The 12,665-nt window shown below is 36.2% G+C and overlaps 1 protein-coding gene across 1 annotated transcript; it reads left to right on the top strand.

The window, feature by feature from the left end:
* The first annotated feature begins 4,057 nt into the window (after positions 1-4,057).
* Positions 4,058-11,509, top strand: LOC148877194 (uncharacterized). Its single transcript, XM_088982580.1, has 7 exons — positions 4,058-4,924; positions 5,033-5,146; positions 5,239-5,301; positions 5,414-5,479; positions 10,018-10,445; positions 10,768-10,900; positions 10,987-11,509. Exons 1-5 carry the CDS (start codon positions 4,373-4,375, stop codon positions 10,279-10,281), a joined length of 1,059 nt encoding a protein of 352 aa, XP_088838706.1. The 5' UTR covers positions 4,058-4,372; the 3' UTR covers positions 10,282-10,445; positions 10,768-10,900; positions 10,987-11,509.
* The last annotated feature ends 1,156 nt before the right edge of the window (positions 11,510-12,665 follow it).

Here is a 12,665-nt window from a genome sequence, read left to right as displayed (position 1 = left end):
GGTGTACTTCTGTATTTACACGGCATCCAAATGAAGCCTTGATATTGCCACTGACCATCAGCACAACTTGGAAGCTTCCTCCTCTTGGGTGGATTAAGTGTAACTATGATGCAACATACAATATATCATCTTCCTTTGAAGCTACCTTAGCTTGTGCTATCAGGATCATGGTTTTCAAAACCGGTCCGGATCGGACGAATAGATCGGAAAAATCGAGAACCGGTCGGGTGATAGGTTCTATTTTCCTCAAAAACCAGATTTCCTCTCAAAATCGTTGATTTTGATGAGTGAACTGCTAAATCAGGCAATTAACCGTTTGAACGATTTTAATCATTATTTATTTATTTTTATTTTTTTTTGTTAGAACGGACTGAGCATTCAATTTGAATAATCGGACCGTTTAACCCGATAATGAGACCCCTGATCGGTTCGGTTTTAAAAACCATGATCAGGATCACTCTGGTAACTTCTTGTTTGCAGCCAGTAAAAAAGCCTGTTGTATCTCAACTATGGATGCTGAAAGCAGAGCAATCAGGCTGGATGTCTTATGGCTCTTGCTCAAAATAAGCCCATATACTTTAATAATTGAGCAAGGAGGCTTTGGATGTCTTTCATGTCTCTAAAATCATATAGATTTCTAATATGGTATTAATCAGACCATACTAAACAATACGACACTAATTTCATAAATCTTGATAGTTTATTACACCCTTTTCTCAAAACAAGCCCCTATACCTTAATAATTGAGCATAGAGGCTTCAAATGTCTTTGAAATTCTCTAAAATCACATAAAGGCTTCAAATTTCTTATACAGTAGTAATTAGACCGTATTAAAAAATATCACACCGATTCCATGATACTTGATAGTTTATTGTCCCTCTTGCTCAAAACAAGCCCCTATGCTCTATTAATTAAACATGAAGGCTTTAGATGTCTATAAATATCTATGAAATGTCATAGATTTTTTATATGGTATTAATTAAACTTATTAGATTTTACTAAAAAATCTTTATACTTTATAAAGTATGTTGCACAATGGAGAGATTTCAATTAGTGCAATATGATACATTAAGGCTATGTTTGGAAATGATGCAAATATGTAGTGTAAAACAGTTCATATAAATTGCATAGCTGGGTTAGTTTTGCACCGACAAATTTACCTTCTTACCAACAAATTTTTTACTGTAATGGATGCAAACATGAATTTCAATAAAGTATGTGATTTTTTTTTATCAAAAGCCCACTTGAATGCTGTATTACTTATTTTTTATTGATGTACTTTTACATCTTATTATCAATGTAAATATGCATTGGTTTGTCATTTATAAATGCATAAATATAATGTTGCCAAACAAGACAAAAGTGAACTAGAGTGCAAATTTACCCTGAACTAGGATTTACACTCCATTTGCATTGTTTCCAAACGCAGCCTAAAAGTCTTTAAAAAAATGAGACACTGGGCAAAAAAAGAAAGGGGGAAAGGAAGAGGGTTCAAGGGTTCAACATTGTTGCCGATAGTATTAAAGGGGCGAGGGGACTATAATAATTGGTCAAGCAACTATTTATAAAGTTTCACCCTATTCAAAACCTTCCCGAGAACACACACAAAGAGAGAGAGAGAGAGAGAGAGAGAGAGAGAGAGTAATCAGTGTATGTCTTCCATTTGATGTATATAGCATACAAGACTTGCTGAAAAGCTTCTTCTCTACCACCGTTCTTTAAGTCTTTTTCCACCACTTAGTAAGAATGGCAATTTCACAGGAATTTTCAATTATCCAACCTGTCCCAACCCTAATAGGACTTGTTTATCAAAACCCTATAAGTTTTGGGATTTTAGATTAAAACCCTATAGGGTTTGGGTTTTGACTTTAGGGTATCCAATACCTAATATCCGAGATGCATAAATATGAACCTATTATATTATATATCATGCATAAATTTATAAATTTTAAGTACTAAGATAATTATTCTATTATTAATATTTTATTTGTATAATTTTTTTGGGATTAAAATCTTTATTTGATGTAAATTTTGATTTAATAGATTGTTTATTTCATTTAGTTATAAAATGCTAATTTTAAATATTATTTCTTAAAGTAGTGCTAAGAGATTTGGTACCATCATTAATTGATCCAGGTTCAAGTCACACTATAAGTATTAAGAAACTTTTTTAGTAGAAAAAGTTTATTAAAGGGTTTAACGGGTGGGACGGGTTGGGTTTAGGAAATTGAAAAGAAAGTTATATGGATATGGAATAAGGGATACATAGACGGGTTTAGGAATGGATAGGACAATTTGCATAAATACCCTACCCGTTGACATTCCTGCTACTTAGGTATCTGTCTCTTTAGACTCTAATTTTGAGATGCTCTCTTCATTGTTCAAAGTCTTCCTCCGAGAGAACTTGATGAAAATGTTTTTTTTTTTCATTTTTTATTTAAAGAAAAAAAGAAAAAAAGAGTAACAAGAGTATTAACCCCACCTCCCGCTACTTTTACACATCTCCCCAAAGCGTAATGTGTTACAATGCAGTGAAAGTGCAGCCCACATTATAACAACAATGTGTAGCCCATCCAATATCGTTTCATCAAAAATAGCGAATGACCACCAAAGGGTTTATTTACATAAACTTAGCCAAACATTTGGAAGACTTAGTATATATTTGGCATAGCTTCCATTAATTAAATAAACGTTTCTATTTGATTTGTCTTCAAAAACGAGAAACAATACTTGATAAACATTTTGCCATAACTTGTTGACAACTAGATGCCACTAGCCACCACCTCAACAAAGCAAAAAATATGTGTCCACCAAAACGTTATAATGGGACAAATGCTGTTTTGACGATGACATAACACTATTTATTTGATAAACGAAAGCCATATCATACCAAACACCACCTTAGTGCAATATCAAAGAGGTTCCCTGCCCTCCTTCAACTGTTTCATGCATTTTCTAGAACCCACATTGAATAGGGATTTTAACCATCTGATTACCGATTAGTGAATAGTGATCTACAGTGCAGGTAAAAAGAGTGAATGATTTCTAACCTTAATTTGAAGGGAAATTGTCTAAAATTCTCCATGGGTTTTTAACATTTCTCTTAAACTCACAACTTTTCAAAATGTCTAAAACTCATCAAGACATTAAGTTTTTATTTTCCAAAACTCACGTTCTGTTAGTGCACGCTTAATGCTTCTTAACAGAGGTGTCCATATCAACATAAATAACAAATTTCATGACCAAATTACCCTTGAATGGTGAGAGAGGAAAATGGTCTTTTTCAGTTTTCAATATTCTAGTTTTTTTTTTGCATTTTTAGTGTTTTGTTATAATTTCCAATGGTTTTTTTATAATTTCTGTTTTTTTACATTTTTCTATTTTCTACAATCTATAAATTTTCCTGTATTTTTGTTATTTATTTATAATTTCTGTGTTTTTCTATAATTTTTGTTTTTTCTACAATTTTTATTTTCTGATTTTGTTTTTCAATTTCTAGTTTCTATAATTTGAAAATATTTTTTTATTTTGTTTGCAATTTCTATAATTTTTTATATTTTTTTGTAATTTCTATGTTTTTATGTATTTTATATTTGACAATATTTTTTTTGAATTTTTTTCTTTTTTCATGTCTAAATATTAAAATGGTAATATATTAACATCTATTAATTTGTTTTGTATATATTTTATATTTTTTATGAAAATTAAAATGATAATATATTAACACTCGTTTGTCTGTTTAACATTAAGTTAGTGACATGGTGAATTTTAAACATTTTAAAAAAATAATCTGACGAAGAAAAGATATGATATGAAAATAGTTTTGATCGATCAAAACCCACCCTTCAATTTTAATAAATAACACGTACTACGCTTATCATTCCAATTTATTGGTCGATTGTTTTTGGGATATCATATCTTTTCTTCGTCATGGTGAATTTTTAGAAAATTTCCCTAATTTAAATATGGGCCTCTGACTGTTACTCTCCGAAAGCGAGAGAGAGAGAAAGACCAAAATTCGATTTTTATGAGAACCGTACTTTCTTTCCACGGAAACACATACAAACAAAGCAACCGTATTCTCTTTTCCCTGCGCTTCCTGAATCCTCTGTCTCATTTTCTGCTAACTCTTAGTAGTCGGGGTGGTTGTTTATTATTACAGACATCACTCCGCGCCCAGAAAAAAAGTAATAAATAAATAAACCCAGAAAGTGAGGAACTCAAGAAACCAAAATCCATAGAAAATAGAGGCAGAGGAAGGCTGTGAAGATGGTTTTGCAGAAGCAGCACCACCTCTTCACCTGGGATTTCTATTTTTAATCTTTAGCTAAGCTTTGCTTCTTTGTTTCTCTATGCTTTCTGACTCATTTGTATGGTGGACACGTATGATCAAGCTTGCTCTTCCCCTCCTCCTCCCTCTTCCTTTTCTCATTCTCTTCCTCCTCCACCTTCTCGTCCCGCAGTTGAGAAATCAGACGAAATCTCGCTTTTTCTTCATCAACTCCTTCAGTCATCGTCATCCTCTGTTTGCATGCCTGACAGGACCAAAGAGATATCCTTCTCATCTCCTCTTCCTCTTCCTCACCCTCCTCCCCCCGGTTTCTTTTCTTCTCATCCGCAGAGTACATCTAATGCTCTGCCTGGCGGCTATCAACTCCCACCATGCGGATCGTCTTTTCTTCTTCCCCCATCCTGTGACTTCCGAGTCAGGGATGAAACCTCAACGGCTGAATCCTCCGGCGCAGCCGACTTTTTCAGTCTCATTCTCTCTTCTTCCGGCATTTGTTTACCGGACGAGGCCAAAGAGACCGCAACTACTACGACTTCCGCTAGGACTGGAGACTGCGATGCAGTGATTGCAACTGTGAAGCGAAGAAAGTCCCCGTTGGACAATGATCTCGACGACTATGAATGCGAAAGCGAGGTTCTTTTATTCTCGTTTGCATCCGTATTTCTTGCTCTTTGTAAAAATTGTTATTTCCATTGCTTTTTTAATTATCAAATTCGATGGGGATGAACCGATTGAACGTAGGAGGGTCTTGAAGCGTCGGAGGGACCGTCCAAGCCGGTGCCACCTCGTACCTCTTCCTCTTATTCTTCTTCCAAGAGAAGCAGAGCGGCGGAAGTTCACAATTTGTCTGAAAAGGTTGATTCAAAGTATGCCCTCATGCCTTACTTTTTCTTTTCTTTCCTACATTTCATAGCGAATTTATTTCAAGTGTTAAAAATGTTGGACAGAGGAGGAGTAGGATAAATGAAAAACTGAAAGCATTGCAGAATCTAATCCCGAATTCTAACAAGGTATCGTTCTTTTTCTTTTTTTCTTTTTTTATTTTGTAATGCTTTCTGGGTTAAAGGCCTTTTGGGGCTTGAATGCTCGAATGAGCGGTATCTGATTTTCTGCTTGTGACAGACGGATAAGGCTTCAATGCTGGATGAAGCCATTGAATATCTTAAGCAGCTTCAGCTTCAAGTACAGGTGAGTACGTCTTCTTTGGACGCTGCGGCGTCCCCTGTCTTGAACTAATTCCCCCCCAACACCCCCCCCCCCCAAAGGTAGAATAAAGGCAGAAAAAAAAATCTCTTCGTTTCTGGCTTATGTATTATTGCACGCTGAAGGAAGGTCAAAAGGGAAATTTCTTTATAAGTGCCTAGAACATATGTAGTTTCAGAAAAAAAGTATTTTATCTTCTTTGGTGCTAATCAAAGGTGAAAAAGTCCTTTTGTATCTAATATAATGATTATAAGGCACTAGGGAATGAAATTCTCCATTTTGGTCAACTGATCTTGATTCAGCACTCAAAATAGTAACCTCAGAATATTTTAGGAAGGTGATTGCAGTTTTAGGTTATTCACTTATTAATGGCATGAGATTCAATTGTTAACTTCAAGCAAACCTAAGCCAATTGTAATTATGAAGTCATAGTCTTGCCGCTGTTGACATGCAACTGGGGTATTAGAAGTCGTTCCATCTTTATCTGATGGTTATGGTCCTTGTGGATTGGAGGTTGGGTTAATCACTTTTTTCCCCCATAAGGTTTTAGCTAAGGGGGAAATGATGAAATGGCTATAAGCAGCAATATTTCTCCCAGTTAAATGCTTAATTTGACTGAAGTATATGGATACTTAGCATGAACAAAATTGATCTAAGGGAAGCTGCCCTTAATTGCTTTGACTAGGACTGATGGCTTTATGAAGTAACATCCACTGTAGAAACAGTAGGTTTTAACTGGAAAACTAACAATGGATCTTACTTTTGAAATTAGAGTTTGGCTGACTATTTTGACTAGGATCAATATCTTATCTTGATTTCTTGTTTTTCTTCATTCTAGTTTGGTTTTGATGCTTAACATTTCATGGATTTAACATTTATTGCTACTGAAATCTCATCGTCATCATCATCATCCAAGCCTTACCCCAACTATATGGGGTCGCCTACATGAATCCTGTTTCACCATTCTGTTCTGTTTAATGTCATATCCATTGTTAAATTATTAGCACTTAAATCATTTCTTACTATTTTGACCCATGTCCTTTTTGGTCTACCCCTACCCCTTCTAGCTCCTTCAACTTGCAAGAAATCACTTCTTATTATGGGTGCTGTCAAAGGTCATGCACATGACCCACCAAATCTAAGTTCTTTTTATACCTTAAGTAAAACCATATTCGTTTTTTTAGTCAGATCATACTTTGAAAGCTTTCTTTTTCTCAACCATGGGAAAATGTGCATTCTATAATATATTTTTAAGTTATTTCTGGTATAAGATCACTTGTTGAGCCTTCAATGTGCATCTGAAGGTTAACAATGTAGAGGAAACCTCAACCAAATTATGTTTGAATTCTTAAGGGATGAATTTTTCGGGTGCTCTTTGGCATCCTAATAAGGACTACTTATGGATGAACCCTTTTGAAAATTCTTTGGGCAGATGGGTATGCTATCTTTTAATTGGTGGGACAGTTCAGTTAAACTACCATATCCTATCCTATTCATTTATTCATTTTCTTTATGTCCATTTTTTAAAGTGTTTGGTTGCATAATTGCATGTTATTTGGTAGTGAGACCTATAAAAGACTTAATTGGACGACTCTATAACTAGGAAATATGTGAAAGATTATTTTCAAGGCTATAAATCTTGGGGTTTGTTCTAGCAGCTTATGAGGAATGAATAGTCTTATTTGGACAAAGATAACATGGGAAATTAAATGTGTCTTCTAGTTAAATCTCAAGAGCAGTGACCACAATACCCAGAGTGAGAATTTTCCAGAAAGACTAGTTGTGTGTCTAGTGGTTTATCTACTGCTGGGTGTTAGTGGTATTACACAGGTCTAAAATACTTTGAAATGGTATGAACTGTGGATCAAGTTTCTATAGGGGTTTGGGTTTGGCATGTTTAAAGTGCATCAGGAAGTTATTGCCAATAGAAATTTGAAAGATTAGGATCAACAATCAATCCTGTTTTTTATCAGTCAATAATCAATCCCTTTTTTTGTAACACAACTAGCTCTTAGTGTTTTTTATAATAAACATGAAATGCAATTCTTTTTTAATTGTTATGTTGCCCAATGATGGTCCTGGCTATTTGGGTTTTTGGAGGGATAGACTGAATAAAGACCTAAAATTTGACTTTTTTTTCTCTCTTTTGTACACAAATTGGTTGCTCTCAGACTTGAACCCAAGCTCTCACACTTGTCACCCATGATTTCACCATTGCACCAAGCAATGGCTCCTAAACATATTTCTTTCTCTGAGCAAAAGGAAAACAGAAAAATAAAATGAAATGTAATTTTTTTTGGTGATGGAAGTAAACCAGAACTCCAGGAAAATTTGTGTTGACATGGTAATCTTCCAAGTGCCATGGAATTGAATGCCTAGGAGAGACTACTACTCTTCAGAGCTGTCAAGTGTCAAATGGATTCTGTTAAGATCTACTTTAGATTTTGTTTTTGATATGTTAATCAATGATTTTGTATGATTTTATCAATCGGGATGCAGCTGTCCTTCTTAATAGATCAATCTAGTGATTGGTATTAGTTATATGGCAAGAATACATATTGGTCTTGCATTATTGACTCTGCATTTCCATCTTCCATTTGTGTTTCTATGTTGAGGTAACAACTGGAAGGTCTTGACCAAACCTCAGTCTTATTCTGAAAACTTTCTGCCTCTTATCGTGAAGGTTTAGATACTGTTACTGAAGAACTAATATTTATTAACAGGTAAATTAATTTAGTAGTAGAGGGGACAGAAGTTTGCCAGAATTTATTCTTTTTCCCCCTCAAAGCAAAAGATAAAATCAGAAATTACTATGAGAATGATAGTCATGCATTTCTTACTTTTGATACATTTGTTCACTGGAAAGGTTTGGTGAGGAACCCCTAAATAGCACCTGCTAGCAAGTAGCAACTATCTTTCATGTATTGTGCATGGCATTGATTTACCAATTTAATATAATGAAAACTCAGGCCCCGTTAGGTTCATGGGAATAGGGGTCTGGAATTGGAATCGGAATGGGCTATTCTGATTCCAACTGTTTGGTTGGATGGAATCGGAATTCCATTCCCATTCCTGCTGGAATGGCATTTCCCCATTTGAGGGAATGGCCATTCCCTGCCCCTCTCTTGGTAATGAAATCCCATTCCTGCTGATTTCAGTTCCCATTCCAATTCCTGTTTGAATCAAACAGACTATGGGATTGGACCATTCCGATTTCAATTCTGGAAGATTTTGATTCCAATTTCAATTTCAACTGCAAACCAAATGAACCCTCAGAATCAAAACCGGAATCAAAATCGGAATTGTCCATTCCCATAGTCTGTTTGGTTCAGACAGGAATGCGAATGGAAATAAGAATCAGCAAGAGTGGGATTTCATTCCCAAGGGAGGGGCAGGGAATGGCCATTCCATCAAATGGGGAATGCCATTCCAGCAGGAATTGGAATGGGATTCCGATTCTGCCCAACCAAACAGTTGGAATCGGAATAGCCCATTCTGATTCCAGACCCCTATTCCTGCAAACCAAACGGGACCTCAATAATGCCTCTGGAAGCTGATTCTGAGCAAGGATTTCCATCATTCAATTTAGCCTCAAAATGTAAGATGCAAGATTTAGATCAAGGTATTTCAGATAATCAAAGGTAGAACAATTAGATAAATTAGGGTTGTATACATCACAGTAGCAAGTTGTCAATCACTAATCTGGCCAAATGACTTTGATGCTATAATGCTTCCTAGAAGTTGCAGCCACCTCAGTGTAATGGTAAAATTGCAGGCTTAGTGTGAGAATGTGGGTTTTAGTGCAAGAGCAGTCACTTTGTGCTGGAAAATAGGCCAAAGGTTAGGTCTATATCCAGTCCACTTCTCAAGACCCCAGATAGCAGGGACTAACATTGGGTTGTGACCTTTTTCAACCAAAATGACTTGTACTTTTGGATTATTAAGTATGTTTTATTTTTACCCTTGCATAGTTTTCTGTCAATCTGCTGGAGCAAACCGACTGCAATTTTGTCACTTGAGTTGTGTCTATCCAAATCTAACTTTCTCATCAAAATGACTTGTACTTTTGGATTATTAAGTATGTTTTTTTTTTTACCCTTGCATAGTTTTCTGTCAATCTGCTGGAGCAAACCGACTGCAATTTTGTCACTTGAGTTGTGTCTATCCAAATCTAACTTTCTTTTTACCAGTTTAACATCATGGAAACTCCCTGCCAGATTGGCAGTAAGATATTAGGATTCCTGACTCCTTCATGAGTTGACGCCTCTCCCCTTATTTTTGTAGGAGCTGCCCTGTTCCTATTTCATAGTTTTAGTTGGTTTGAATGTTGTGTTTTTAGTAATCAGGCTATATCTGAATAGCTCCCCCCAACCACCACCACCACCACCACCAGTAAAACAATAAACGGGGTGACAAGAACAAAGGAAGAAAATAAAGGAAAAAAGAGCAAGTGAAGCAAGAATGAAAACAAGTTGAAATGAATTAATTATTCTGACATTATTTCATCATGACATGCTTTGCAGATGTTGTCAATGAAAAATGGATTGGTTTTACATCCAATGTACCTGCCTGGAGTATTGCAGCCTATACCGCTGCCTCAGGTGCCAATCGACATAAATGAGGGAAGTACATCCAGAATGTCTAACCAACTAACTTCCTCTTACCAACCAATTGATTTGTCCACTATGGCCAATATCACTAATTCAGAAACCTCATTTGCAACAGAATCATCAATTCAAGCTTACCACGGACCACTTCTGCTCTCCACATCCTCCAAGATAGGCTGAGTTTGACACCTCGGATACTGTTATATATATATATCAGAGAGAGAGAGAGAGAGGTTCATGGGAGTAAGGCCCACCATTTTGTTTGCAAGTGAAGGAAATCTACAGGGAGAGTATATTGCCTCCGCAACAAACAAGTACAAGTCGTTCTGTGAAGAACCTATCAGGTGCGTCTTCTTAGCCAAGAAGCCAAGAATGTTTGCATTCATTTCCCTAAGATAGAAGACATTATTTTGCTGGCCACTGTCATAAATCGATTTCAAAATTCATTCCATTTAAACCATGCGAGCATAAATAACATAGTATATATTGGTCATTTTCATTGAGACGGTTCAAACATAAGTCAAATTGCTGCATTTCTGATGATGTCTAGGTATAATGATAATTCCACAAGGCTACTAATCAGATGATCTATCTTAAAACTATGATTCTTTTCACAATTCTGTAGCTACTTCTGCACTAAATTCAAAATGCAATCCATGACTGCAGCACATAGGCATTTTGATGCACAAGGCTTGGGGAACAACTCTCAAGTAGGGTGCATGTCACGGTCCGAAAGATCAGAAGATCTGCTCTCCAAGGATGCAAACGATAACAAGATTCTCATTCAACGTCCACATGGGTAAGGGATTACTGTGAAACAGGTGTTACCTCGTATATCATAGCCATTCGGTCTTATATGTTTCCTTGTATGGATATACAGCACAGGTACAAGAATTGTGTCAAATGACAAAGGCAATACAAAGATGCCCAACTACTGAAGTTGGTCACACCAGACTTCAAGCATCTCATCGACTCTTGATTTGTTGTAGCTTAATTATGATTCTCCATGCTGATCAGGAACGCCTGAAGTACTTTGTATTCAAATACTTCAAAGTGGAGTGATGAGCAGAGATCCGGCGTTCACTCTGTGGTGTTTGGCACAAGTTTGTGGAAAATTTGATGGAAATTGGTGATGTTTTTTTTTATGTAAATTGATTATTCTTTGGGCGGGGTGATAAACTGATAACCCTCACCTATATTCTCTATGATTCTTAGAGGGAAACAAATTATACCTGGGGAGTTAGAACTTTCTTGATGTTTATGGCATGGACAAAGATGGCGGCCTGAACCATTATGGACCAATTTTGGATCCGGGTAGATGGTCCTTGCATTTGTAGCTAGAACCAATTGGACCGACAGTCACGGCTTATATCAATTATATTTCTCTGATTTTTCCCATGGTTTAAAATACAGGGTTTAGAGTTAAAAATTCGATGCCATAATTCCAATTGCGATGAGTGGGCTGGGCCTCGTAAAATCTGGAAAGTGGAGCCTCCTAACTCCTAGGATCAAGGAATGTAATGTGGGCTGGGCCCGTTGTGCCAACCTGGGATCAGGGGAGAGCATAAAAGAAAACTGATGATCCCAAGGGGCAAGAAGGTCCAGATCTACAAACAGGGCTGAGTTGGTCCCTCAAATGTAGAGATGAGATTCAGTACCCTGAACATCATCATAGAGATGAGAGTAAGCAACAAAGCTTCTTTAGGAGAAGGATGGACCCTGGAGACGTAATGGTGGGCATCATAACTAGCGATAAGTTAGAACTGCATAGATGTTGCAGAGATTTTAGCAGGACGAAATGAACCTAGCAATTAATCAATTGGGATCTGTCAAATCTGGATCAAGGTTGAGACTATAGTCGGGTATTATTTCAAAGGCAGTGCCTAGAATTTAACCCGTATGATCCGATAAGGTATCTACTGATCATGGTGTTGGTATCCAAATTAAGCTTTTCAGTGACAAAAGCTTAAAGTACCAACTGGAATGGAGTTTAGCACATTCTAATAAGTGAAGGGGAGTTTCAATAATTAACCCTATTACCTTTTGAGTTTGAGGGATACCAAGATACAACTAGGAGAGAACTGAGGAGTCTGCTATTTTCCTCTTTTCTTTTAAATAATTTTTCTTTTTATTTCTTTTCCATCATTCCGGTCTTTTTCCTCATTCTCTTCACGACCAATTTAGAAAAAAGTAATGGGGTTTTGTATTGGGGTCTTTTTTTTCCATACCTTATTTTCTACGCCATAAGCCCAACCTAGCTTGGGCTTGTAATCTATCTATCTATCTATCTATCTATCTATATATATATATATATAACAAATTCCACATCACCATACTTCTCTTTGCTCCAAATTTCCCTTTCTAATTGACTTTTTTTTTTAATTTTTATTTTTTTATTCCACATAATTACCCACTAAGCCAATAAGAAAATCACATAAGCTTAACCAAGGTTTAAAATTTCGATACGATACGCCCGATGTGGGGGGTATCATATTGTATCTTTGAAAAATATATATGGGATACACATGGAAATCGAACGTTTCACCTTTTTTCATGCGTATTAG

This window comes from Nelumbo lutea, chromosome 1, assembly GCF_056320005.1.
Source record: "Nelumbo lutea isolate HS-2025 chromosome 1, American lotus-T2T, whole genome shotgun sequence".
Lineage (NCBI taxonomy): Eukaryota > Viridiplantae > Streptophyta > Magnoliopsida > Proteales > Nelumbonaceae > Nelumbo > Nelumbo lutea.
Note: the sequence above shows the minus strand (reverse complement) of the source record. Positions and strands in the feature narration are given on the sequence as shown.

Coding starts and splice junctions, on each gene's coding strand:
- LOC148877194 (XM_088982580.1), top strand. CDS start 4,373: ATGGTGGACACGTATGATCAAGCTTGCTCTTCCCCTCCTCCTCCCTCT. Junction 4,925..5,032: donor ACTATGAATGCGAAAGCGAG/GTTCTTTTATTC, acceptor GATTGAACGTAG/GAGGGTCTTGAAGCGTCGGA. Junction 5,302..5,413: donor TAATCCCGAATTCTAACAAG/GTATCGTTCTTT, acceptor TGCTTGTGACAG/ACGGATAAGGCTTCAATGCT.